Source organism: Heterocephalus glaber, unplaced genomic scaffold (assembly GCF_053883595.1).
Source record: "Heterocephalus glaber isolate CG9 unplaced genomic scaffold, H.glaber_assembly_v1.0 deba00001428, whole genome shotgun sequence".
NCBI lineage: Eukaryota > Metazoa > Chordata > Mammalia > Rodentia > Bathyergidae > Heterocephalus > Heterocephalus glaber.
Genome location: NW_028258293.1, coordinates 17,309,857 through 17,337,574, shown reverse-complemented (window position 1 = coordinate 17,337,574; position 27,718 = coordinate 17,309,857). Strand labels below are relative to the sequence as shown.

Genomic DNA, 27,718 nt, shown 5'->3' with positions numbered 1-27,718 from the left:
TGGCATGGTCCTTAAAAACTATAATCAGCCAGGCATAGTGGCGCATGCCTGTAATTCCAGCTACTTGGGAGGCTGAGGCAGGAGGATCATGCATTTGAGACCAGCGTGGACAACTTAGTCTCAAAAAAAATCCACCCTATAATGAAATGAAAAGCTCACCAGTGGTCTCTTGAAGACTGGCAGCCTTGAGTTCCCCTCCCTGGAGGAGTGGTCTCTGTGAGTGTGGATCAGGGGCTGGGACTTTCCCTCAGGAAATGTTGCCTGTGCCTGGGACCTGGTGCTGAGTCAGCAGGAGTGGGGTGGCCTCCTGCCAGCACTGAGGCAGGGCAGTGTCTGCTAGGGGATGTCCCCCAACAGTGGCCCTCATGCACTTGGAGAATCACAGATGAACAAAATTCGGGTGAAAATAAGTAACAGCAGGAGCCAGACGGAGGCGGGAAGAGAATGAGGGGAGTCCCTGTTTCTCTGTACTTATAAAATAAGTACAAAAGCAAAATGAAAAAATTGAGTAACTGAAACACAGAGACCAATTTAAAGATCAAAAGCTCTTTTATTCTCATAAATCTTCTTTTTAGAGTCACTAGAGAGTTTGAAATGAGGGAATCCCTGCAAAGTCTGAGTTGCTAACTTGTGAATGGGAAGTTCTGCATTTTGGAAGTAGACAGAGCTAATGCCCTACCTATTGCAAGTGCCCGACCTGGGCTGTCTGCTGGCCTCTGAGGTCGAGGCACTTGCCCGGTGACCCCCTCACTGGGGGAGTCTTATAAATTTAACTAAGTTTCACCAAAAGAGATGCAAATTTGTTTACCCGGTCAAGTTGTTGTGTTTCAGAAGCTGGACTTGGCTGTGTTTGCACACCCCAGCATCCTGGGTTTTTTTTTTAAGGCAGCAGTTGGTGATAACTCTCCAGCGTGAATTTGTTGTTGAGCAAATCCATGTGGTTTTCAACCCAGATTTTTAACAGGATGGCTGGCTGGCTGGCTGGCTGGCTGTATTCACACATTTTGCTTTGTAATAATATGCAAATCCATTTGGCACCCAGTCAATACCCAAAAGAGTGGAAGGATTAAAGATATTTATAAGGGGGGAAGAAAACCCCACTCTGATAACTGGGTCTTTCCATTTCTCTTTGAGATCTAATTTACATGTCAGTATTATTTTAACATTTGCTACAGAATCCAGAGCTCTTAATGAGATCGGAATACAACTGACAGCTTCAGCTATTTGATTCTGTACAATGTGCTAATTTATGGATATTCTCCTCTAAATTGAGGAAAAGGGATTTTGCCTCCTGAAACTGAGATGCTATAAATATTTTCATTTACCTCTACCCCCACCTTCTTAATTATTAAGCAAATAGCTCTATTATCCCCCTCTCATCCCTCCCCAAAGTAGCTTTTCCCAGTGCCTGTGACTTCTCCCAGGTGGGAAAGTAGAGATGAGCCTAATTTTCATTCTGAATCAAGTCACTGCAGTGATGACCCAGTCTAAAAAGTTCAGAGCAGAGCTGGGGGCTTGGTGTCTGGCCGGGACTGTGTGTTCCTAACTGCACAGCTTTGTTGAGATGCAAATAACCTCCCCTCCCCAACCCTCCCAAGGAGTAGCGATTTTATATTTGATTTCCTTTTTTTGTTTTGTTTTGTTTTGTTTTGTTTTGTTTTGTTTTGTTTCCCTTCATAAACCCGAACAATGTAGGTGTCTAGTCATATACAGGTCTTAGCAAGAAAGAAAGTTCGAGAAATTCAAGCCGCCATTAAGGTACGTCTGGCTTGCCCAGTTGTAGGGGGCTTTTCATCTCCATGGTTACAGGCTTTTCCTTTGTTTTCCTCCCTTCCCCTACCCTGCAGGTGTCTAGTCACATTCAGGTTCTTGCCAGAAGGAAATCTCGTGATTTTCATTCCAAGCTAAAGGTATGCGCTTTTCTGCTTTTTGGCTTGTGGTTGCTATGCATCTCACTTCCTGTTTTCCATGGTGACTGGTGAATGCCTGGTGCTGGGATTCTCGTAACCTAGTTTCCTTGCATGTTAGAGCTGTTTACGTTTCTTTGTGTCTAATCTCTGTTTCTGTACTAGCCTCACATTAAACTCAATGCGTGTGTGTGCGTGCGCGCGTGCGTGCGTGTATGTGTGTGTGTATGTGTTCCTAATAACAATGCAAATGCTGCAGAGAGCTGGTCTTGATAACTTTTCAGCACAGAAACATAATTTTTTTTTTAACGCCTTCAAAGGTCCACCAAGCAGTCCTGGGCTAGGAGAGCTTTTTCCTCTTTTTAAAAAGGACAGTCCAGAGATGCAAAGTTAATGGAGATAGTATTTTTTAAAAGTCATTTAAAATTATTTAAAAATCAGCAAAGAATATTTTTGCCTGTTTTCTTCCATATTGCTTAATATTGTTTAAGTAAATGGTACTCTTATTAAAAAATTTGAAGTATGACTGTAAGAGAAAAGGCGAATCTTAGAGACATGAAAGCTCTTGATCCAACTCATGTTGGCCATTCTCTTTGCGCTTAGTTTATTTAAATTTTTTAAAAACATGGGCCTCATTTTCCAGACTCTTAAAATACATTTCATAGCAAAAATGAAGGCTTTGATTATCTTTATTTTTGTTTGATACTGGGAATTGAACCCAGAATTGAACCTTATGCATGCTACGTATGATTTCTGCAACCTACATCCCTTTTAATTTTTTGAAAAACATTTTGGTACAAGGGCTCACTAAGTGGCCCAGGCTAGCCTTGAACTTGCAATCTTTCTACTTCAACCTCCTGAGTATCTGGGATTGATTATAGATGTAGGCCACGGCCTTGGGCTGATAGTTTTGTAATATAAATTATCCCTACTACTTCTAAGATTTGCAGTAGAATGTGCCTGATGCTTAGTTTTCCATAATTCCCTACTTTAATAATGCAAGGGGATGATTATGATTTGTTTGGAGGAGGCTAGTTTAGAGTAAAAATTAATTTTTAGACCATATTGTAGCCTTTCCCACATTTCCCTCCCTTAACGTATTAATGAACCCTGTATTTTTGTTCCACATTGAAAAACAGTATTATTTCTTAGCTCCAAGTGTTGAACACTAGGGCTGTCCTTGAGTCCTTTAACTTCTTACCTGCCAACAAACTGGCCATGGCACAGGACTAGCAGCAGGAAGGAGCATTGGGTGTGCCCTCGAAGTGGGCAGCATGCTGACTCGCTCGCTCGCACGTGTGGCTGATGGTGGCTGGCTCGGAGCTGCACTGGCTGAGCAGTGGAAGACCACGCTAACTCCGTAGACCCTGCTTTTTAACCAGAGGGGCGGTACTTTCTATGTGGATGCAGCTACCCCCCTACCCCCTGTGTTTGCTCAAGTTCTGACTCTGTTTCTAGTTTCTCTGAGCTAATGAATTAATGATGTACCAAGAGGTGTATAGATACCAATTTTCTTTTGCCATCTATGATATGAATTGCTCTGTTTCTGTGCTGTTTGTATATTTCCTGTCAACTCAGCAGGGCACGTGGCCCTACATCAAAAGCCACATAAGTGATAAAGAATGCTTTTCTGTTCAGGAGGGACCACCATGGAATATAGGAAAATTGCTTGGATATTTTAAGAAGTTTCTTCCATAGAAACAATACAAACTGGCATGGCTATATATTTGTTTGTTCAAACTTTTTAAAAAAAAATAGAAGATTCTTTCCCCCCTACTTCGAGACCTGCCCCACTGTTTGTTGGAGCATACACAAGGAGGAGGTGGGAACAGGCTGTTGGGTAGCAGCTGGCTCAGCATTTAAGCTCCAAGACCCACCTTATTTTCTCGGCATTTCTTTCCTTCCTCTCTACCACTCCTTCTTGGAAAGGTCCTTTGTTTTTCTATCAGCTGATACCAACTGAGTGTCCTGGACTTAGCATTTATTGGGGTGGGCGGTTAGTAGCCAAGTCCCTGTCACAGAGCTGGGCATGTAAGTGGGAATGTGAGAAACAGGGTGTTAGTGCATAAGTGTTAGCAGCAAGAGCCACAGCAAAACATTGGGAATCCCAGGGACAAGCTCATGAGCAGTGTTCCTTGTTTGAAAATTGAAAGATGAAAGTTTTATTCTAATGCAGAGCCTCTTGCATGTCCTCTTAGTTAAGCTCACTACATAGTGGGGCATGTTCTGATTTCAAGGAACAACATTGAAATAATGGGGGGTCAAAGACTGTGTTGACTTTGTTAAAAGTTGCCAAGCCTAGTAAGGGGCAAAGCCAACATTTGAACTTGGGTGTTTCTTAAGCCTGAACTACTGCTCTCAGATAGGGTTTCATCCAGTGGAGATGGGAGAATGTTTTCAGGCAGAAGGCTTCATGCCAAGACCCTGTACCTAAGCTATCACCTGGCACACTCCATGCAGCATTTGCTGCCAGCCTTCCATTAACCAACCACCTTTTACCCTTGACTCCCCGGTCACAGTGTGATTCAATTTGCTTCAATGTGAGTGGCACTGTTGGCTATTGGTAATTTGGGGGTCGATGTGGTCCCAGCTGTGGAGCTGCTTGGTCCCCACTCTGAGGGCATCTGAGCAGTCCAAGAGAGTAGCCTGGCCATCACCTGCCTGCTGCCGATACTGCTGCCTTATGCCTCCCGTGGACATCTCGTCCTTTACCTTCCTGGCCAGCCAAAGCAGGATACCTGCTTAACACCCAGGGGGAAAAGAAGATGACTGCTTCCCATGCTGTTCCTCCCTGCCTTTACAGGATGGCTCATGTGTCACATGTTTCTCAGTTCTGTAGCCTGCATGCCCTGTTCCTTTGAAGAAACTAGACTCACTAGATAGTGCTCATGCTCATGTCAGAGTCACCTAGCTGCAGAGCCATTCCGTTGAAAACCTGTTAGAGTAAGTCCCAAAGGTCAGCTCTGTGTTTCTGCCAACTACAGTGGTTCTCAAGAGTGCTTCTTGGTGTCCCAGATCACAAAGTGAGCGGACTTCACTTTTATTTTAGTTTTAGCAAACAAAAAGTTATTCTAGCAAATGTGTAAGATTTCCACATAGATTAGAACTTTAAAGTACAGGAAAGATTGCTTAACTCAGTCCACTTATGTTTCATTGAGAACCGGGTTGGGCACACAGAGCTGAATATGCAGAGTCTGTGTTCTTGGGGATCACCAAACTGCTGTTAAGTTTCCCAGTAGGTTGTCTGTAGCTGGGGCCTCTGCTCTAGAAAATAAGCTGGGCCCTACAAAGGCCACTCAGAGGAAAGAATGATTAACTCTGAGGCTGAGGGAATTGAAGAAAACTTCACAGAGAAGGTGTCACTGAACCAAGCAGAGGAAGGCTAAGAGTTTCCAGAGATGAGGGTGTTTGGGGGACTGTGGGGCAGGCAGTGGGAGATGGGAGGAGACCAATAGGGAGGTCTAGCCTCTCCCCACCAAGGGCTGCTCACCTGCGACGCTGGGGAGTTCGTTCAGGTAGTTCAGACGTGCACTCTGGGACGATCTCTCCAGCTAGTTTTTAGAGAATGGATTAATAAGAAGGAGGCCAGGCTGGAGGTAGAGGGACTTCTCCTGTATGGAGAAGAGGAGAGTGGACCAGGGACAAGTCTGGGGCCTCACTCTTTGGCTCTTAGCCATTCTTGTCACCCTCGGGTGGCGTTCTCCTCCATTGTATTCTGACTGCTCTGTATGCTTTCTTCCTTTCTGTCTTTAAAGGATGAAGTATGTTTAAAAGTTCTATCTTTATTAAATCTGCAAAATGTATACCAGAACTTTCCAGAAAAGGTTTTCAATAGCAACATTTAAAACTTAGTTTAGTAAAGGTTGGGTTACTCATAGAGTAATGGTAATTAACTGAGAGTGTGCACCAAAATTAACTGTGAATTTTTTGTCATTGCTAAGTTTTAAATACACAAAAGTAAGTACAGAGAACATATTAAACACTCAGATTTGTACGATGCAAAAATGATTATTTTCATTATGGCATAATTCCGTTAAGTTTTTCAAAGTGAAGTAGTCCAATGGTAGAACGTTATTCTGTAGATTGCCTAATTTTTCTACCCACCCTTCTTCCCTATTAGGCAGCCTCCTTGTGTGTCCCTGAGAAAACCAAATCCAATGAAAACTCTCTTCTCCTGTGGCCCCTTTCTTAAGATTATCTAGATGTTTACTCCCTATTAGCCACAAGTTTGTGCTACAGCCTTTGGCACCAATGTGAGCCTTACTGTCTGCAGTTTACGGAAGCCTAAGTCAGTGTAGAGTTGGCCAACAGCTTGGGATGCCCTGGGATACGCACATGACCATATGTGACAGAAGCAAGGGGTGATAAAATATGGGAGTGACTGAGAGTGAGGGAGCCTGTAGGTGGCTCAGTGGTAGTACTCTTGCCTGGTATGTGCAAGGCCATGGGTTTGGTCCCCAGGATTGGGAGGAAAAAGAAAACGAGGGCCTGACTCAAGACAGTGGAACAGGGCCAGAGAAACTGGAAGAGCAGAGAAAAGGTGCCAGCAGATTACAGTTGAGACTCATACCTGTGGAAACAGAACAGAAGAACAAACAGTCATTTGTGACCAGAGGACCAGAATATTGGAAGTTAAACATCTACATCAGGGCATGATTTTGTCTTTCTGGCTAGAGTATCCAAGAGAGAAAAATGTGTTAATTGAAGAGAGGTAAGAGGACAGCTTACCTCTTTGGAAAGCATTTTTCAGCGATGGGAGTATAACATATGTAGCCCCTGCTCAGACAAAGTCCTTTGACCCACTGTTCTGCAGGTAGTAGGTGTGTTTTAGAAGACCCACAGCTTTATAGCTTGGCGTGATTCCAGTTACACAGTGGAAGATGAACCCATGCAGCTAAAACAGACATGTGGCCTGTAGATTTATGGAATATGCATGTTGGAATCCCAAGTATGCCATATTAGAGCTCTCCCTCAGATTTTGTGTCATCAGCCATACCAACAGTAGTGGCACCCACACTGCTTTCAGTCCCTGTCCTCCATCTGCCCCTTTTCTCTAGTTTAACTTCTGCCTGGCACCTGTGATTGAGTTGCAAGAGACAGCAGCATGGTACGAGGACTAGCTTGCAGTGTTAGAAATTATTTTGAAATATTTCATTCACCATTGATTTCTCAAAAAGCCATTGACTGTTGTTTAAGCTGCAGGGATTTATTAGCTCCTGGGCAGGATGAAGGAATGCACGAGCATTCTCCATGCATTCAGCACTCCTGCTTTCCTACTCAGGTCCTGTGTAAAGTTTCCTGCCTGAGTCTCTTTGTATGTTCAGTTGTCCTGAGAGGTTGTCCCACTCCACCCAGAAGTCTCGTCCCCCATCAGCAACAGAAAAGTAATGCTTTATTTGCAGGTGCCAGAGGCTTGTGGAGGCACAGCCAGGCCCTGCAGATGCCACTTCTGTACTGTGGACCATCTTCACCTTCGTAGGGAGATGGAGCAGTGTAGGTGTGCTTGGGTGAATGCATGGTTCAGTGGGCAGGAAGACGCATGCATGTGTGGCCCTGGACCGGTATTGCTGAAAAGCCTATACTTGCTGACATTGCATCATCCCAGCAGAGCAGAAAAAGACCTGAGCCTCTCCAACTATGTCCAGTCGCCATGACTAATTCATGAGCTACATGTGCTCCCCTGCAGCCGTTTTCTTCATTTTTGCCCTGGTGGCCTTTCTGATTTGATTACTGAATAGGCCTCTTCTTTTTAATCTGTCATTCCTTGCAATAAGCAGAGGGCTTAAAGTTGACATTGCCAGTGCCCATCCTGCTGTGTCCCATGTTAGTCACCCCTGAGGCATCAGGAATGGGTCTGCCACATGGAAGGTGGACATGCTTCCCTTTCCCCTATGAGACGCCCTCTGGGACCCTGGGTGACTGCTTCTCAAGGGTGGGTCCTGCACAGGGCGTGAGGGAGAAAGCCTGAGTAGCAACCTCAGAGACACCAGTGATCTTTCCTGGCATTTCCCAGTCTTTGCTAAGTTCTTTTTCATTCATAACATCTGGCCTGTCTCCTAAAGCTATTTCCATTACCATGTTTTTAATTTAAATAAATTAAAATTAAGATTGGGGATGATTTCTCAGCTTAGGCATGGTGGAATTAGAACTTCTTCTCAGGAGTGTGGCAGTGCAGGACTGATGAGTGTGAGCCAGGGCATTGGGTACCATTACTTTTCTGTGTGTACTGAGTGAGGCCTGGATTTTTTTCTTAAGGACAACAGAATAGCTTCATTCTACATTTTTAAATCTCTAGGTAGATCAATCCCATGGTCAGTCAACTTCAGTGTAGAAGTTGTCTTAGAATAACATTGATTCCCCCAGATCTTGTAGCAGGTACCAGAGCTCCTGGGAGTTCAGCTTCTGGGCAGGATGAAGTCTGGATGGTATATCCATTGGTCACATGGCCCCACAGGCCGCAAAGTACATCAGTGATAGAGCTGAGGGCACTGTGTAGAAGGCTTGAAGCAGTCTCAAAAATGAGTGCCCTTGTCCTTCCTTTGTCATAGAGGAAGCTGAGGCTTAGAGTGTCTGTGTGACTTGCCAAGGGTCAAAACTTTGAATCGGATCCTGGGCTGTATGAGGCCAAAGCCCTTTGCACTGTGTCATGCTGTCTCCCCAGAGTGCTGGTCCGAGCAGGGAAGAGGATTTGTGTCCCCCGCTGAGCTCCTCTGCTTGTGTCCATGTGTTTAAAGGAAACTCAACAAGGGAAGCAAGTGGAGGGCACATGTTCTTTCTGAAGTTCATGTCCAGGCATCTGGAAGCTGGGGTTGCTGTGGCATCCCAGAGGACGGGTACCTCCTGCCTTTCACTGTCAGCTACCAGATAAAGAGAGAGTAAGGTCAGAGCGTGCCCTTTCCCAACTCAGATGTGGCCCAAAGCTGTCCTACATGGCAGGCTTCCTGAGAGTCATAAGGCACACCTACTAGTCTCTTCATCTCCACTCCTTTATGATGCTAAGCCCACATCAGAATTAAAGGAAATGCTGTTGACAATTATAAAATGCTAAATACAGCTCAGTACATTTAAAAATGAACAATGGTAGAAGCCTTGAAAATTTTTTCTTTGATGTGAATGGAGTCTTTGGCATTTGGAAATACAATAAGATGAATTAATTGCTACTCATTAGGCGGCAAGTCAGAAGAAGTATGAATGTGCCTTCTCTCCTCCACATTAGCTGCTGCCTGACCAGAAAAGCTCTCTTTTGTATTTACTCCTGCCTTCTCTAATAATAAGCAAATGAGAGGTCATGGCTAGAAAAAATTCAAGCGCCCTTCATCCTTTCTCCAAAACCATCATATAGTTGGGTGATGTTTATCCATTCAAGGGATCTGGCTAATAATTACAGAGATTATGTGAATTCAGATAGTACAGGATTAGAAACAACATCTGCAAAATTACTTCTCAGGGAGATATTTTATGTTTTGTTTTTCTCTGAAAAAGTAATCTTTAAGCCAATGCTATCTTTTCAGCCATGCATCATATTTTTATATTGATGCAGGGAGGTATGTTTTGGAGGAAAACATGAATAGCTATCAAAGAGTTTTTGAATCCATGGTCTTTTTTAACTTTATGTTTTTGCTGATATATTGGAAAACATCCTTATGAATAAGTTAAATTGGAATCCAACTTCTGGAATGATAGCACTTTAATAAACTGGATTATGTTGATTTTTGTGTGCTGTTCATCGACATTCTGTGTATGGCCGCTATGATGTGTTGTATTTGCAAGCATGTGACCTTTGTATGTTACCTTTATAATTTGCCTGTGGTTAATGCCTAACAAGTAAGAGATGATTGATTTCACAGAATAATTAAAAGCCTGGGAAGCGGGGGGGAGAAAGGATAAGAACCATATGATATCCGGAGTCTGATCCTTAAGATACTCTGGAGTTCTGAAAGCACCCTGTTCCTTCCATGTGTCTTTGTGCTGGTACTGTCTTACAGATATTTTCCAGACATTGTGTCCATTTCAGTCATAAAGAGAAGGCAGTTAGCAGAACGGAGTTGTAGCAGCGTCCTTGCCTTGCTTCATGAAATATAAAAGCCTGTTTACTTAGTAACAATAGCAATTTGAAAGGCTCCAGGCTGAGGAGTTTATGCCTGACACAGCCTGCTGGACCGCACGGCCAGGGCAGTGAGGCTGTTGATGGTTTGGTGTGTCAGAAATTGGATTGTGAGGAAAACAGAGTAGGTAATAAGACATGCACCTCGAGTCAGAGCGCTTTGTCTGCCCGCATCCTCGTGTCTGTAGGACCATTTGTTCTCAGCACCCATCCCTCCTCCTCTGGGGTCCACAGTCACAGGACTCACAATTCCTCCTCCATACATATTTTCCTTATTGCAGGTCAAGGGCTCAAGTTGGGGTTCAGTTAGAACAGGGAGACTTGCCCTCTCTCCCTGTCACCTACCTCATCCCCAAATACTCGGCTCTTTGTGGCTTCATTCCTTCTAGTCTTAGAGATAGAGGGACTTAAAGTCAGTGAGAAGGAGGCAGTGTAAACTTGTCCAAGCTTTTTTCTAGAACATATTTTTCGTCTGCTGCTCTTATGTCTGTGTACCTTACACCTCCTTTTTCTCCTGTAATATAAGACGTTGTACAGCATAACTCAATATTGACTTAATAGCAGTTTTTCAAGATAAAGCAACGTGCTCATCCTTTGTAAATTTCACCCACATCTCAGAAATGTTGGTGAGACTAAATCTTAAAATTAAATTGGTGTACAAGGATAGTACATGTTTTTAGTTGTGTTTAAGCTTCACTATTGGCTAGATTGGCCCCCAGCCCTTTAGCGTGGGGATAAGAGGAGAAAATGGAGTAGAATGTGTGAAAGGCCAGGATAGCAGACCAGAGTGACACAGAGAAGCAATTTACTCAGGTCTGACACTTACAGTTATAATTTTTCCAAACCCAGGCATATATCTCTGGGCTGAAAGTGACAATTGAGAGATCTGTCCATTGAAATCTCTTAACTCTGCATCCTTTCTAACTCCCATTTCAGGATAAGTGGGTCTGCGGCCACGCTCTCAGTTCTGATTTCCAGATAATCCTGGTGGTGCTTATTATCTACCTTCAAGGTTGCTTTAGATTTCAAACAACAAAAAAATATTAATCTTCTTAATGTTCACATGTATATCATAGATGAAGAGGCCACACTATATAATTAAGTGAATAGAGTAGTTCCTCTACAAAAGGTGAGAAATCATTGGTATAGACATTTTAGTCCATTTGCAGAAAATTACCTATTCTCAGATAGGTAGGTCAAGTGCAGAAAGAACCACTACTTGAGATAAAATTTTCTTTCCACACTCAGCTTTGTCTTTTATCAGGACAGGCAGCTAAGAGCTGCCCACATTTTAAACATCCTGCTGTCTTCCCACTAGTAATTTCCTTGGCTATATATTAAGACGCTTTTGTTTTATAAAAGACCTCACCCTTGTTGCTACAAATACTTTTAAAACTGAAAGGACATTAGAGAATATGCTGTGACTCCTTATTTGGCAGATGAAGGAAATTAGAGGGTGGTGAAACTCGCGCACAGTAACACAGAACATGCGTGTCAGACAGGGCAGGTTGGAGCCCAGTTCTCGCACCTCCCCAGCAGGTGTACCACTTGCCTTCTTAGACACAGTTGACACCGTGGAAGCATTTGATTTGCCCTTCTACTTTCTTTGAACTCTTGTTTTCATTTAGGTACCTAGTTAAATGCTGGGTAATAAGAGTCAAACATTAAAAGAAAAAGATCATGTTCTGAGGCTATGTGACATAGAAAACAAGATAATTACTTTTCTCTTTTCCCACATTAGCTGATATCTCTGTTCCAAACAGAAATATCAAGCTTTTGTGAAATTTCGAGGAACTTTTCAATAAGCCTGGCAAAGCGAGACATTCCAGAAAACACTGAATAGAAAATAGGTGATGGAAATGCAGGGAACTCTTTTTCCATTTGGAGCTGGACTTTGGATTTGAGAGTTGCCCCGCCTCCACATGCCCAGCAGATTTTGTACTTGAAGCAGAATCTCCTGTCATCAGCGTTGCATAATCCAGAAAGCGCAGGTCTGTGAGAGGCCCTGCCACATTCTTCTGGAACAGACCCAAGCACATGAGCTCTTTCATAGTTATCCTTCAGAATTCACAGCACCAGGCAGGCCAGAAGTCTGCTAGGTCCCCTAGCCCGGGCCCCAGAGAAGTTGTAAGGCTTTTGCATGCTGAGGAAGGCACCTGTGGTCACACCTATGCCATTACCTCAGTTTCAGAAATGGCTTCGAGAGAGTTTATAATCTCTTGTAAGTGGCTTCAGGGCTTGAGTCCAGCAAGACTGGTCCAAAGAGAAGCTAAGTTTGTATTGGTGTCAGGGTATCCCTGATCACTGATGTAGCAAATGTGACCAGAGCTGTGTTTTCTGTCTCTCTAAGAAGATGGGCTGAGCAAGGGCCAGGGGAAGCCACAGGACCATCCTGGAGTGGACTGACTGGCACTCAACACCTACATTCGCAGGGCTTGCTTCAGCTTCAGGGCATGTCACACTCTGAATGGTTTATCATCAGATCCTGTCTACCTCAAGAGTTACCTTCCTTTTCCCTGGCCTCTTCATTTGAAATGTTTCAGGTTTTTTGTCATTGTTTTAATGTTACCTGAGGAAACTAGCTGCAGATTAGAGCGTTTAACAGGTTAGCAAATGAAGCCTCACCTGGAAAAATATTATCTGATAAGGAGATAACAGGTGGCACTGAGTCACCTGGGGCCATTCCCTCCAGGACCACCATCCCAAGTCCTTCAGCCCCAGCATGGGACATTACAGATGGTCATGGCAACTGTGTGTGCTGTACTTGAGGCCATCAGTTTTTCAGTGGTGAGAGCCATGGAAGTGTACAAAGTAACAGTTTATGCAAGCCTCCAGTCAGCTGTGCTCCTCCTCTTCTCTTTCTCCTTCCTGTGCGCGTGCGCGCCTGTGTGTGCATGCGCACGTGTGGGGGGGGCGCTAGGTTTTCAAGGATTAACAAAAGCCTCTGGAGAAAGTCACATGGTGGTCCTGGCAAGTTACGGGCCAAAGTGGTGCCCACACCTTGGAACTGAACCGAATGGGTCTTTCTCAGACGCCCCAGCGTTGTTTTGCAGGCTGAGATTGTTGTGCATTCCTCTTGGCCTTGCCTTTGGCACCTCAGCCTGTTTATTCCTCACCTGTGGTTGGCTCTGTAAACATGGAGGCTGCCACTCAGCTGGGGTCCAGGGCCTGAGCCTGCAGCCGCCGTCCTATGAGCTCTGATGGCAGCTATGGAGAGCTCTCCATTATTCCAATGTAGTTGTTTGTTCTGACTTTGATGGTGTCTGCACCTAGAGCAAACACCATTGCCCTGCATCCAGGTCTCTTCACACGCCGACCCCACACAGCTCTGCCTGCACTAGCAGGACCCGCCACATGCTGGGGTCTCACTGTGGCTCCATCAGACCTGGGGCAGCCATCGGGCCAGCTCAAAGGAGTTTTTAGCTGTGGTTGTTATTGGGTGAGCTTGGTAATTGGCTTTCTAAATGGCCGTGTAGAGCACACATTCCTAAAATGTGAAGAAAAAGAAGAAAAAAGTTATTCCTCTAAATTTTATTGTGCCCAAGAATTGTGTTTGTATACATATGTATTTTTTTTAACTGAAGAAGAAAAGTAATCCTTTTATATGCAATCTTTTTAACAAATTGTTTATTATTGTATCCAGGTAACAAGCATGGTAAGTATTTTCATTAAACTGAGTATTCTGTATTTTAGCTGTGCTTGGCAGACTTTTTTGGCTAGCTTTGTGTTACTAGTCTTGGCTTTTCTAGAAAAGACCCATTTAGCAAAAGGAGAAACCACCTACCTGTGTCATCCCTATGCCCTTGGCTTTTTTTAAGAAGCCTTGTAGCCTCAGACCCGTGGCGGTGATACTCGAGAACGCATGCGCCCGCCAGCATGCTGCTTGGCCCATCCCCCACCTGCCCGCTGCTTCTGAGCTGCCCCCGCCAGGTGTCTGCCAGGGCTTCCGGACAGCCGGAGCACGCTCAGATAGAGCTCCACACACTCTGTCCCCAGTCCATAAACATATCTCTCCCTCCTCTAGCATGGCCTCACCCAGCCCATTCTCCTAGTGTGTTAAGTAATTAGAGAGCTCTTCTGGAAGCTGAAAATATAAATTCATTGTCTGCTCTTCTCAGAGGCTTCCCCATTCTGTTGGAAAATGGAATAAGATAAACAAAAACAAAAAAACCTTGCCACTGGGTGTTCTTAGCAAATGTTCAGAGTTATGGTAGGTTGAGTATGTTTTAGCCTTCTGGCCGTGTTTATTTACCCATGCATGTTTGCTTTTTCGGCCTCTCTTGTGGCTCTGTATTTTAGTCCATGTGCTCGTGGCTGTGGCTGTTTATCCTGCCTGGTAGCCATGCGTTCTGTATTAAGTCAGTGTGTCACTGTCGCCTTCAAGGATCAGACTGCAAAGGACAAGGCCCTGCAGCACATGGCCGCCATGTCGTCAGCCCAAATCGTCTCTGCCACTGCCATTCACAACAAGCTGGGGCTGCCTGGGATCCCACGCCCCACCTTCCCAGGGGCGCCGGGGGTGAGTAGGAAGCAGACCCAGGACTGATGGCTGGGTAGGGTGTGGGGCTGGCTGCCGGGCAGCATCAAGCCCTCTACCTGGCACTTCCTGTCAGTTGGGTCAGGTGTGTATAAGGTTAGAACGAAAAGAAGGGAGAGAAAAGAGGGGGAAGAGGAAGGGAATAGGGAATCCTTAGTCCCTAAAGACAGGGAATTAAGCATAACTTTTCTTATTCCCTTTTGGATTGTAACCTCCTTATGCTCTTTTAACCTTTGTTTTTCCTGCATGCTTAGGTCACTTCATAGCAATTAGCCCCTAAAGAGACAAAGCATTCTATTAGTATCTTCATTTTGCCATATGCCAAGGGCTAAGAAGCATTATATTAAATCCCTTTTAATCCTCACAGTCATCTTAAATGTCTTCTACTGTTGTTGCCATTTTACAGATGAAAGAACTGAGGTTGCTTAGGGGTGAAACAGGAGCTTGGGCGGCTTGACCGTAGGCAGACTTATAGTGATGTCAGGATTTAGCTCCAGCGCTGTGACTGACTGAAAGCTGCCATTTCCCCTTTGTCTCAGCCAGCCTGTCTGGTGGGAAACAGCAGTGGGGACCAAAGGCCTCAGGGGCACTCATAGCAAATGGAGGCTTGCATTGCTTCTCTGAACTCCCAGCCCTCTTGTTCTGGTTTGTGTCCCCTGTACCCCTGGACCTTGGGTGTTGCGAACTGCCAAAGCAAAATATTATTCAGAAAGTACTTCGGAGTGGAGGGAGAGGAGGAAGAGAGGTGTGTACTTAGATGAAGCATCCCCTACCACGCACCCATTCCCTGTTAGGTGGGATGAGGACTGAAAAGCAGCTGCCTGGTCTCCTGCCTTGGGAGGATTTTCAGAGCAGAGGGGCTAAGGAGAGCCCTGGGTTGCCAGGCCAAGGGTAGGTTGTGATCTTGTGCACAGTGTGTGGTGACCATATCTGTGATTAGGGAAGATGCTGCTGCACCTGGTCGGAAATGGGAACCTGCTATCCTTCAGCAGGGGTTGCAGTGTGTACATGTCCTGAACTGTGCTTAACATATTGTTGCTTTTGCCTTCCAGTTTTGGCCTGGAATGATACAAACAGGGCAGCCAGGATCCTCACAAGAGTAAGTCTGAGGCTGATCACAGCCCACCCTGGGGGAAAGTCCTCCTTGCACCAAACTGTCAGGGCTTGGAAGAAAAAGGAGGGTTAAACAGATTCCTTCAGCAGCCCACCCCATAGTCTCCTGAGGCCAGTAGCAAGAAAGAGACTGACCTCTCAGATCCAGGAGAGGTGTGAGTGCCTCACTCCCACCTTAGCTATTGATGGTAATCCTGGGAAAAAAGGTCCCTGTCCCTTTGTGGCTTTGGAGGGCAGAGCCTGGGCTCTTCCTCACCTGACAGAGGGCAGCAGAGTGAATCCTATAGTCCTTTCCATTCTGGCTTTCCCTGTGTTAGGGGTGGCCAGTAGGAATGTCTGCAAATACTTTGGGCCAAGGGAAGCAGGCTCAGGTCCCCAGAAGAGAAAAGCAGTTCAGGAATAAAAGCAGAAAGGAAATCCTGGCTATCTATTCAAAGAACTTAAATGCCCCAGTGCAGGAGAGCCTGAAGCATGTTCTAGACCTTGCTTGGACAAAGTGTCTGCTGACCTCATTCTCTGCGGGTATGAAAAGAGGTTCAGAGGCAGATGTCACCGCTATGAAAGTCAGGCTGACGTCTGGTCCTCCTTGACCTGTACCTGGCATGAGGTGTGGGGGCTTGGTCCCCAGCAGCCTGCTGGGCTCTCTCAGTTGGAGAGAGCGACCACTTCTGTCCACAGAGCCCTCCCTGGGATGTGTCTCCCCTGGTAGGCAGGGAACAGTGCAATGAGGGATCCCCCTTGGGAGGCCAGGGCAGGCCTAGATCTTGCCTGCCCATCCATGATTTATGACTCTTGTCACCTGTTTGTCCCTAGTGTCAAGCCCTTTGTGCAGCAGGCCTACCCCATCCAGCCCGCGGTCACGGCCCCCATTCCAGGTGAGTCCTCCTAGCTTTCTTTTGGTGGGAGGTGAGTGGCCCCCATAGCTGACAGCCAGGCCTGTTTGGTTTCCAAAGTGTGAGATGCTGTCTTTGCTACAACTACACATCTCTCGCTTGGGAATCATAGCTACCCCTTCCACTCCTGCTCTCCTGAAGGGTGGCAGTAGCCTGGAGCTCAGGAAGGCCACAAGGGTGTCCTCCCACACTAGGCCTAGGTCCCCTTACTCATCTCCCAAGCGCTCTTCAGAAGGGTTTGTAGAGAAACAGGAAGGCAGATTATTTTCATTAGGGACAGTGGTCACACTTAGAAGGGGAAGTTGCGGTTGCTTTCTCAACTGAATTAGGCAATCTTGAGTCGTGAGCACAGATGTGGTTGTACTCTCCTTTACTTAGATAAGTAGATTCCCCTTCTAGGGCCCTTTCTGCAAAGGAGCACTTAGATGGAAGCCCAAAATAGAAATCAGGCGTCTGGTGGACCCACCTGCCTCCTGCCCCACCAGACACCCGCACCCCCACCATACCACGTATGCATGGTCACTCAGGTGACCTGCTTGGAGTCCACTGCTGTCCACTGTGGAGGCCCCAAATGAAAAATATCCTCACAGGTTGCACTCTGCTCCCAAGGTCTGGAGCCTTCCGTGAGAATATTGTATAGTTCTGGTGACTACAGTCATAAGGTGGACAAGTACAAGAAGCTCATGGCATGCTTCATCTCACAGGCCTTTGGAAGCTTCCCTCTGCCTCTTCAACCATTCTCAGCTTGGTCCTTCACTGGGCTCCTTTGACCAGGATTAAATGTCCTCCCACTACTGCCCTTAAGCTTGGCTGCACTTGGCTTCATGAGGAGCTTGTGCACCGCGCTTGTCCAGCCGGACCCTGTCTCAGGAAGCCTCGGCCAGAGGTCACCACTGCCTGGCCGGTTCCTCCTTAGATGCTTCTGGAGGGGCTCTTGGCCTTCCCTTTGAGATCATCCGTTTCAGGCCACCCTGCCCCAGCCCTGGCCCAAGGCCTGGGGGTGACAGTGGCCAGATGTAAAGGTGACATTGGTTTTTCAGGGTTTGAGCCTCCGTCCGCCCCAGCTCCCTCTGTCCCTGCCTGGCAGGGCCGCTCCATTGGCACAACCAAGCTTCGCCTGGTGGAATTCTCAGCTTTCCTCGAACAGCAGCGAGACCCAGACTCGGTGAGTGTGCCCAGCGATGTGTGCTCATCCAGGATTTCTTTCCTGCTTCTGCTTACCTTGTCATAGCCCCCATCTTTCATCCGTACCCTGCCCTGGTTTCCTGACAGAGCCCCATGTGGAAGCAGACTGGGGCAGCCGAGCAGCCTCTGTGCTGGGAGAAGGAAGGGCATTCCTCCCAGCGAGTGTGGAGAGCCTCGGGGCTGCTGGGGCATTGCGGCTCACAGCACGCACTCCAGGGAGGGCTTAGGCCAGAGGGAGGCCCTCGATCCACTGTTGCCCAGCAGTGCAAGGCCTTGGGTTCCATCCCCAGCACTGCAAGAAAACAAATTAATAGCAGGTAACATTGATTGAGTCTTCCTCTGTGGCTGGTCCTGTGCAAGAGTATTCAGATATCTGATCCCATTTTTATGGATCACAGAAAACCTGTGAGCATAGCTACATCTGATGGACGAGGAAATGGACAGGTTAATAATTTTCCCCAAGTCACATGTTTAAATCTAATGGATTGAAGATTCAGACTTAAATCTTTAAAACTCGAAAGCCTAAACAATCAGCTATTAATTCTGTTCTGCTTTTCCAAATCTGTGTTTTCTCAAAATAGCAAGTTGTTATCTTAAGGCGAAGTAACAAAGTGGTACTTTAACAGCTTAACATAGAATGCAAAGCGTTATAATATCATAAATACCACTAACACTGGCATCTGGACTCTTATTTGTCATTTTCTTCTTTCCCTTCTCCCCCACCCCATCTTGTACTTATTGTCCCATACATATGTGATTCTCCCTTCCTTCCCACCCCATAAGCCCCGTACCCTTTCTTCACACCCACTCCTTGGCTGTGCATGTGAGCATTGCATCTGTGTGTGGGTGAGCCCAAGGAGAAGATCGGAGGAATCATGAGTTTGTCTCTGGGATCCTCACCAGCTCCTTTCCGCATTCCTCCTTTCCCCATCCTGCCCATCGCAGGTTATGAACGGCACAGAGGTCCCAGCTTTGCTGTGTGTTGCCAGCCTTCCTGTCATCTCGCTATCAGGAGAAGGTGTCGTGTACATGTTCACAGCCTGTTGGAAATAAACGAGATACCGAGCAAGTGGAGGTCACCTCTGCGGGGGCTTTGCACTCCGGCTCTGTGGGAGGCCTCCTGTGGGGGTGATGGAGGAGAGGCCTGGCTGGAAGGGCTTCACCAGCCATCACTGCAGTGGAGAGAGGGCGCCCATGCATGGCCCACAGACCTCCCTGCCTGGCAGTTGTGACCTCGGGTAGCCAGTGGGAAACAAGAGCTGATTCTGAGTCAGTGGTAAACAAAGAAAATGATGTAAAGTATGTCACTGGGCCCGTCAGGGCAGGCACAGGGAAATGAAGTTGTTGAGACCAAGGGGCATCAGCTGCCTCCGGTAGCTGACTGCTCTTACAAGGGAGCCATGCTGGCGGGTTAGGATTTGTATATGCAGGGGTGAACACTAAAAGAGCCTTCGGGTTTGTGGCCTTCCTGTTCTGAGAAATGGGCTCTTTGGTGGAGGCTGCAAGTCCTGTTTGTAGAGCACTTCATTGTTTACAGAGCACTTTGTTGATTATTCCACTGTGTCCTCAGAGTGCACCGTGAGATAGGTTCTGCTTTGCTCATTTTACAAATGAAGAAACTGAGGCCCAGGTACCCTGAGTTACACTCAGGATATTTACCTCGTAAACAGAGGAGTCTGGAGTCTAAATCTTCCTTCTTTCTGTCTTTCTTTCCCTTATCTTTTTCTTTTCCTTTGTCCTTCCTCTCTCTCTCCCTCTTTTCCTTCTCCCTGAGGACTGGACTCAGCACTATAATACACACTAGACTAGCACTCCAGTCCCAAACCTTCTATTTCATTGTACTCTTTTCTCTGCTGTTAAACACTGCTTCCCAGTTGCCAAGTTCTCTTGAATTGCTTGTTCTGTCTCTGTGAAGGCAAACCTCTCCCTCTGAATGTGGCCCCTTTACAGGGACGCACCTTCAAGGTGCTGGGAGACAACCCCCCTCCCCCCAGATTATTTTTATTGCCCTGGTTTAAAAACGGGACTGTTTTATCACCAACTGTAGTAGCCCCCTTACAGTTGCTGTGGTCTCTGGTTATGGATCTGTCAGAGACCGCAATGCTGCTCTTTTGTTCCTATTTTTTGTTGGGCTTAACATTTTGAGTCAGTGGCAGATTCAGTCCATTTTGTAAACATTTACGTGCTTGTGTGCAGGTGACAGGGGCTGGGGAGAAGAGGGCCCTGCTCTGCCCCAGCAGAATGTGACATCCACAGAGAGGGAGACAGGAAATCCCTGTGGTGTGGGCGACTGTTAGGAAGGAGGAGTACCGAGTGCTGTGAACATGAGGCAGTGGTCAGGGCAGGCTTGCTGGGAGGAGTAAAGGACAGGGAAGGTAAGGCCGATGAACATTCCACAGCAGTGAAACCAGAGTGTCTGGAGCAACAAATGAAATGGTGAGTATTTGTTTAGCAAAGCCAGACCTACCAGAGTCCCAGAGTAGAGTCTAGAGATACTTTTCAATGCTCCAGTGGCACAATCGGTTAGCGGGTGGTACTTATACAGAGATACATTTCACGTGTGTCAGGAAGACAGCTCTGTAATCTGAATGATCTCACTGATTCGGCCTTTTACTATTGAAATCAAAGCAGGGCTCCATAGACTGGACCCCAACACTTGAGTTAGAGGGCCCTAAAATGAAAATCAGCACCCATGGGCCCTTTGAGGAAGTAACGATTCTATTTTAAGGGTGCTCATTTGGGAATTGAGCGACACGGGAACCTTTTGAACAACCAGCCTCTGCTTCAGATGTTAGGAATTCAGCAAAGGAAACGAAATTCTTCCTCTCAGGGAGCTCACACTTTTGGAGAAGACAAAGCAACCACCACACAAATATAAATATACATATACTTAACTACATAGGTATTATGGTCCCTCAGTGTCTGTGGGCCACAGGAAATGCATGGGTGTTCAAGTCCCTTATGTGCAGTGGAGTAGTAACTGTGCTTTTCTTCCTCCATACATTAAATCATCTCTATGAGGTATGACAGAAAAATACAGAAAGTGCTTAAATTTTTTAAAAAATGTATTACAGTAAAAGAGACATTGTCATTAACTCATAATATTCCCCCTCACCTTAAATACATTTATCCCATTGTTCTTGCCACTTTCTGAAGCAGTTTCAGAAGTTCCCTTTTGTGAGTCTCTTTAGTTACATTGTCGTGGTTCTCTTGATGTTCTGAATCAATTCAAAAAGTTAACGATTCATGGTTATTTCGACTTGAAGGAAGAGCCAGAAATCTCATGGCGCCATATCCAGTGAGTAATGTGGATGAGGACACAGCATAATGTTTTTATAAGTGTGCCTCATTTTTTATCACATCTTGTAATCATACTCATGTAAGAGGACTTCCTGAGAGGAGTGTTTTGAGGGGCATTACTGGCAATGTGTCTTTTACTGTAATAAATGTTTAAAAATGTAAATGTTCACCATATTTTGATCAAACCTCATATATGACTTATAATACCTAATATATCTAAATGCTATGTAAGTAGTTATTCTACTATATTGTTCAGGGAATTATAACAAACAAAAGTCTGTACATGCATAGTATAGAGGCAACCAGGGTGGGGGTACTTTTGATCCACAGTTAATTAAATGGAAGACAACCAATAGATAGAATCCATGGAGAGAGTCTGTGGATTCAGAGGGCTAGCTCACTACAGTATGCCAAGGGATGCTTAGTGCTGCTATGGAATAACAACCCTTCACAAGTGAAAGAAAGTTACTTGCCCCTTAAATTAAAAATGTATAATTTCAGAAAATAGTTACACCTCTAATATATATGTTAATGTTTCTGACTTGTATTATGATGTTTAATTAGATCTATCAGATGTTGCCAACCAGTGTTGGCTGTAAAGTTATGTTGCTATAGCCTCAGTCTCGATTTTTTTTTTTTTTTTTGCCATACCAGGAAACAAACTCAGGACCTTGTGCTTGCAAGGCAGGTGCAGCACCATTGAGCTAAGTCCCTGGCTCATCAGTCTCAATTTTTGATATCACTTCTAAAGTTCCTATGTTACGAACACTGGTTTTGCAACTAAACATCAGCAAGCCAAGTGTGTACCAAAGAATACATGGCAGGTTGGAAATAGAATATATATTTGATTTTAGTACCCATGTGAGAATCTAAAGGATGATTTTTGTACTAGAGGAGAAAAAATTGTGATTGACTAATTGAAAGGGGGGAGAATTAACTTAAAATTATTTAAAGCATTTGACAATATCTCAAGCACCTGCCTCTCAAATCACATAACATGCTCTTTACTGGGCAAACACCCAGTGCTGTCACAATAAAGGTGTGGTGGTACTTCAGGAAAAATTTGAAACACGTGGGTGGCTTTTTTGTGTAACTTCCTGAACATTAATCTTACAATTATTTTTCTTCCAACAATGGGCAAGTTAAAGCCACCTAAAATATTCATTGGGTATATTTTAATACACTTGGATATACTGTGGTTAAAATTTAACATCAAACATTAAGCATAATGATTTGATAAAGAAGCCAACAAAATAACCAATAATGAAAGGATCCCTAAACAAATTAAGCTTTGCATTTAAATTATGTAAATCTTTGCTCCATACAGACAAGTGCATACATTTCTACCCCAGTTCTCCATAATGGCTTAGGCTCATTGGAATCATGGGGTCATAAGATATTTTTAGAGCGAGAAGAGAATAGGCAGGACAAACACAAACAAATGAAGTGGCCAGGTGCAATTCGGTCTTTCCGCAGCGATTGCTTTAATCCTTCCCACAGCTCTGTGAGGCAGGGAGTTGAATTCCTTTCTTCGAAGGAGGCTTGGAGAGACTTCTGACTTATACTGTGGCTCCAGCCAGCTTTGACCCCCCGGACACTTTCCCAAAAGGAGAGCAGTGGTGATTGCACACCTTGGTAGCAAGCCCACGTGCCTCCCTTGCCTCCTCCTCAGCCTGGGGCCGCCTCCCTAATACTACCAGCATTTCTGTTTGTACCACTATCTGCTTCATTTATTTATTTTCAAATTTTTATCAGTGCATGTTTGCAATATCATAATGACTATATTCATCACAGGGAGTTGGCACAGGTACATAACACATCTTAATTCTTTCTTCATCCCCTTCCTTTTTTTCCCTCCCCACAAGACTTCACAATTCTGCCACTCCCAGCAGGAGTTCTAGTAGTATTACTAAGGACTGACACTTTTTACCCATTTTCTGTGTGCCAACACCTTGCACTGTCTCGTGTAATTCATATGAGGTGCCATAGTTGCCCATGTGAGACAGGCAGCTGACGTTGGAAATGGAATTCAGATACAGCCAGCTGACTCCATACCCTGAGACTGTGGCCCAAAGGCTGGCTGGTCCATTTGAATCTGAGTAGCCTGTTGTAGCCCAGGGCTGTAAGGGGCTGACAAGACTCATGGGCTCCACGCCCCCTGCTGGCCCAGTGTGCTGTGTGCACCAGGTGCACCATGTGCCCCAGCTTCCCCAACTTGGTGGCTGTTCATTTTGGTAGAAAACCAGCAAGTCAGTCCCTCTGTTACCTTTGGCTCCACTAGAAGCTAAGAGAAAAACAGCAGAGGGTGAAGACAGGAAGGCAGACTCAAAAACAAAGACTGTTTCAGAAGTGGTGAGCAGTGCTTGAAAATACACTCTCTACATGACTTCAGTGTTGTCTGTCAAAGGACTTCAAGTGTGAAGGGCAGGATCCCCCACCCAGGGGTGGGCTATTGAAAAGAACCTGCCCTGAATCGGGGTCCATTTTCTGCAGGCCAGGTTGGGCAGCTGCTGCTTTGTACACACAAAAACTCATCTTGGCAAGCTGTGCCTGCCTGGAGAGTGGTTCTGCTGATAAAGCCTAGCTCTCGCCCCCCCCCCCCGCCCCCAGGCCTGGCGGCTCCTGCAGCCCCCAGCACACAGCCCCTCCTGCTCCAGCCTCGAAGCCGCTGACTGTTCACACTTCCCAGGCACCTGCTGTGTGCTTGATTCCTGCTATGGCCTAGATGCCAGTGTGAGCAGGGCCTGGGAGCAGGGCGGGAGAGCAGGAAAGCTTTACTTATGTAGAAGTCACACAACTGGAGAAGGGAGGGAGAGATGAGATTATTTTCTAGATTTTGAAGAAGTGTTAATTTGCCCCAAAAGAAGGAAAGTTCATGATGCGGTACAGGAGCAAGACCCACCCACCCCTCAGCCCAGGCTCTCCTCCTCAGCATAGAGACTCCTTTATGTAATCATCCCCAGCACTAACAGGCCTAATCGGGAGCACTGTCCACCCAGCATTTAGATGCAGGCTGTCACTGTGTCCAGTCTATAAGCAAAGGCACGGCGGCTCAGGAGCATCAAGTAACTATCAAGAACAACCACCCAGAGTGGTGGCTGTGCCAAGCTTTGGCTCCACTCTGGCCCCTTAATCACTTCTCTCCACTTTTGGAGAAATAAAAGACTTTATTCAGAAGCAAAACAGCTGCCTCTGAAGAATGCCCCTGAAGCCTTCCTGTGGGAGGCTGGATGTTGCAGGGTCCCTCGTATTGACTAGGGTTGGGCCAGGCTTTCATCACAGATTCCTTTTCCATTCCATGGCACTGGGATTCATCTCAGGGCTTGGGGTGAGGAGCGAGAGAAACAGTAACTCCACCTGTGCGTTGGAACACATCTTCTGTTTGGCTCCAGGAGCATCCTCCTCTTTTTCAAAGAGGGGCCCATGTTTGAATTCTGCCAGCTGTGTAAGATGTGGGGCAGGTGACTTTGCAGCTCAGCACAGCCTTCCAGTCTGTGAAGTGGGCAGGCTGGGGTCACTTGCACAGCATTACTGTGGGGATCACAGCCCGAGCACTTGGCACAAGTTTCTTGAGCCTGTTGTGTAGCATTATAGTGGGAAACTGAGCCAGCGATATGTACGGCAGCCAGCCTTGGGACAGTGTGCTCCCCAGGTGGTTTGAGCTCTATTGCAATTCAGGTGGAGCCACAGTTTTTAAAAATAAATTATTTTTCTTGTAGGCAATTCATGGGGTCAAAAAGCTACAAGTATAAAAGAGTGGGAGGGGCCAGGGATTTAGCTCAGTGGTTCGGTCGCCTGCCTCACAAGTGCAAGGTCCTGAGTTTGATCCCTGGTACAAAACAAAACAAACAAACAAAACAGTGGGAGGGAGATTCCCCTTCCTTCTAATTCCTGCTCCACCCATTAGAAGGTAACCACTGCTATTACAGCTTCCTTAAGAATTTTTGTAGAGATTTCTTTAACATGAATATATATTCTCCACCCCGCTTCCCTTGAGACTGTGATCCACTCTGGGCTTCAGGGAGAGGTGGCCACAGCAGGTTAGAGGTCAGGGGCAGGAATGGGGAAGGATGCTGCTAGTGCAGGTGATAGGAGAGGGCCACCAAGGCCTCGGGGACTAATGGGCTGCAGGAGGCGAAGGATGAGTGGAATGAGGGCCTCGGAGGCCGAGCGTGCTGATGCGGTCTGAGAGTGACAGAACAGAGCAGGAAGCAGGATTGCTTAGAACTGCCTTGGTGATAATGAAGTTTCTTCTCATTCTCAAAATACAATTGATCTTGGACACAGGGGGACTCAGAGTTTAACTCAGCCCAAGATGCAGTTAATAGATGGCAGGGTTTTCTGAACCATCTGAATCCAGAACTAGTGCCGGAGGAATTTTAGGGGAGTGACAGCAGTTAACATCACAGAGCAGTCCTGTCACTTACAACTACTTTCCCATATATGTGTGAGAACGTAGAGCTGACCCCACTACCTGGGAAAGTGGGAAGGTGGGATGTGTGTTTCACAGATGGACATTTGGACAAACAGGAATGTTGGGACATTGGATTTGGGCTCTTAGAAGAGAATTCCTGATGGTGGCCTGGTCTTGGGTGAGAGCAGTACCTCTGACCAGAGGAAAGTGTAGGGTCTGGCCCCTTATCTTCATTTCTGAGGCACTGAGGGGGTCCCTGGAATATGGGGGCTGGGAGTCAGCAGTTCTGAGCCTAGGAGAGCCCATGTTCTCCCTGCCAGGGAGCAGCAGGCCTCTGGAAACCCTGCTCTGAAGTTTTGCAGATACATCCTGCAGATAATCTCATTCTTTTCCAAGAAGCACTTGGTCAAAGGGGAGCCAAGGGTGATTTAATTATCATATCTTTGTAGCTTCTTCTGAGATTGAAATTCCTGTGTCAGGCTACATGTCTTGACTTGGTTTAGAACCTGGGACCAGAACATCTCAGAGGAAATGCAGTGTAAGTGAGGCCTATTCCCAAGGGCAGGGGGATGGCTGTGGGCGGTGACTGGGATGGAGGAGTAAGATCAGAAGCAAGGGTCAGGTCCGGATTGCAGGAGGACCCTTGCCTGTCTCCTGGGCAGGCCAGAGAAGGGCACATGTTACCAGCAAGCTCCTGAGCCTCAGAGTTGAAGCCATTGCTCCTTCTGAATCTAGACCTGCTGGCTGAGTAGTTCCAGTTTCTGGTTCTTCAAAAAACTGCCTCTTTTGCTCCCCCAGTGCTGGACTTGCATGTGGATTCCTAATAGTAACCTAGCACACCAGCACCAGGGCAGCCCTTGGGAGCCTGCCCAGAACTTACACATTTATGATTCATCTGACCTTCACACTTGACCCTGGAGATGAACAGACCAAGTGCCATCCCTGTGTCCAGATGAAGAAACCCAAGACTCAGAAAGGCTAAGCAACTTGCCTCAAGCCACACAGCTCAGAAATAGCAGAGCCTGGATTCTCACATGTGTATCATTAATGTGTCCATCTCATGCTTGGAATAATTGGTCAGAAAGTGTACTTGGCCTGCCAGCTTCTTGGCAGAAGGATGCAGCCAGTTGCGTGGGTGGCTGTGCTCAGCCTTTGGGCCTCTCCAGGTTTTCCTCCTATGTTCTACTGAGTGTGGTCTTCCAGTAGGATACAAGATGCAAAGTGTCTTCCAGGGTGGAGGCAGCTCATCACATCCCATATACACCGTCCATGGCAGCAGCCTGTCTGCTGAGTGGTTTACATTCGGTGTCTGAGCTGTTCTGGGAACTCAACCTCTTTCTTCATTAGCCTTTGGGGATGAAGCAATTGAAAGCATCTGGAAATCCGAGTTTTATAGGCGTTTCACAGAGGCCCCACCAGGCTCCATCTGCTTTCCTTGGCAGGTCAGCTCCCAGCCTGCCTGCCATCCCAGTGGCCATCAACACTCAGCTGGTGGCCCTTTCCAGCTGTCCTTCTCCTAAGGAAACCACAGTCTGTCCCTCTATGGAGACTGGAGGGCGTATCCCCCTGTGAGATGCAGGAAGTGCTCCCAATGATGTTTCCTTCTGGGAAGGAAAAGCAAAGGCCAAGGACAGAGCAGAATGCAGGGCCAGGTAACCAGGTAGCCTCAGTGGGGCCACTCCCCTGAGCAGTGAGCCCAGGGAGAATTCATCTCCTGCAGACTCACTTTCTTCCTGGTGGGACCATAGAGCACAGCTCTCTCAACCCTCTCCCTACCTGAGCTGAATGTGCAAGTCACTTTCTTGACTGCCTTGAGCTCCCTCCCTCCCTCCTGTGTCACTTTCTTGGCTTAGCTCCTCAGCCATTCTCTGTCCCTGCAGGGTCTGGGGGCCATCAAAGGCTACCCAAGCTGCCCTGGGGTGGCCCCACAGACAGTCCAGGCAGAAACGTGACAGAAGGCAAATGTGGGTGATTTGTCCTTGTTCTGTTCCAACTTGTACATTAGCATCCCTTGACATGAGTTATTTGTCTTGGTTTCTTTAAATTCCTAAGTGGATTATAATTTTTATTTTGGAATTATTTGACAGCAGTCATTTTTCAAGGTTTTACTACGTTCTTCAAATACTTGGAATTTTTGAAACAAGTTTAGGAGAAGAGCGCCATCTTCAGGTCAGGCGGTGCAATGCAGTGTTATGGCCTGTTGAACCACACAGATTTTATTTATAGGGCTTTTCTTTCGTTTTCTTCAAAAAGAGGCCACTTCAT

The 27,718-nt window shown here is 46.3% G+C and overlaps 1 protein-coding gene across 13 annotated transcripts in view; it reads left to right on the top strand.

Moving 5' to 3' along the window:
* Positions 1 to 27,718, top strand: part of Tead1 (TEA domain transcription factor 1) — a 240,713-nt gene that overhangs the window by 169,601 nt on the left and 43,394 nt on the right. For 7 of the 13 annotated variants that reach the window (XM_004851443.4, XM_087211644.1, XM_087211639.1 and 4 more), the window contains 7 exons: positions 1,696 to 1,758; positions 1,848 to 1,910; positions 13,655 to 13,666; positions 14,396 to 14,530; positions 15,601 to 15,647; positions 16,475 to 16,536; positions 17,595 to 17,719. In XM_004851443.4, coding sequence (XP_004851500.1) covers positions 1,696 to 1,758; positions 1,848 to 1,910; positions 13,655 to 13,666; positions 14,396 to 14,530; positions 15,601 to 15,647; positions 16,475 to 16,536; positions 17,595 to 17,719 — 507 coding nt within the window. The remainder of the gene's footprint in view (positions 1 to 1,695; positions 1,759 to 1,847; positions 1,911 to 13,654; positions 13,667 to 14,395; positions 14,531 to 15,600; positions 15,648 to 16,474; positions 16,537 to 17,594; positions 17,720 to 27,718) is intronic. The other 6 variants (XM_087211643.1, XM_087211640.1, XM_021263810.2 and 3 more) reach the window with 5 other exon arrangements.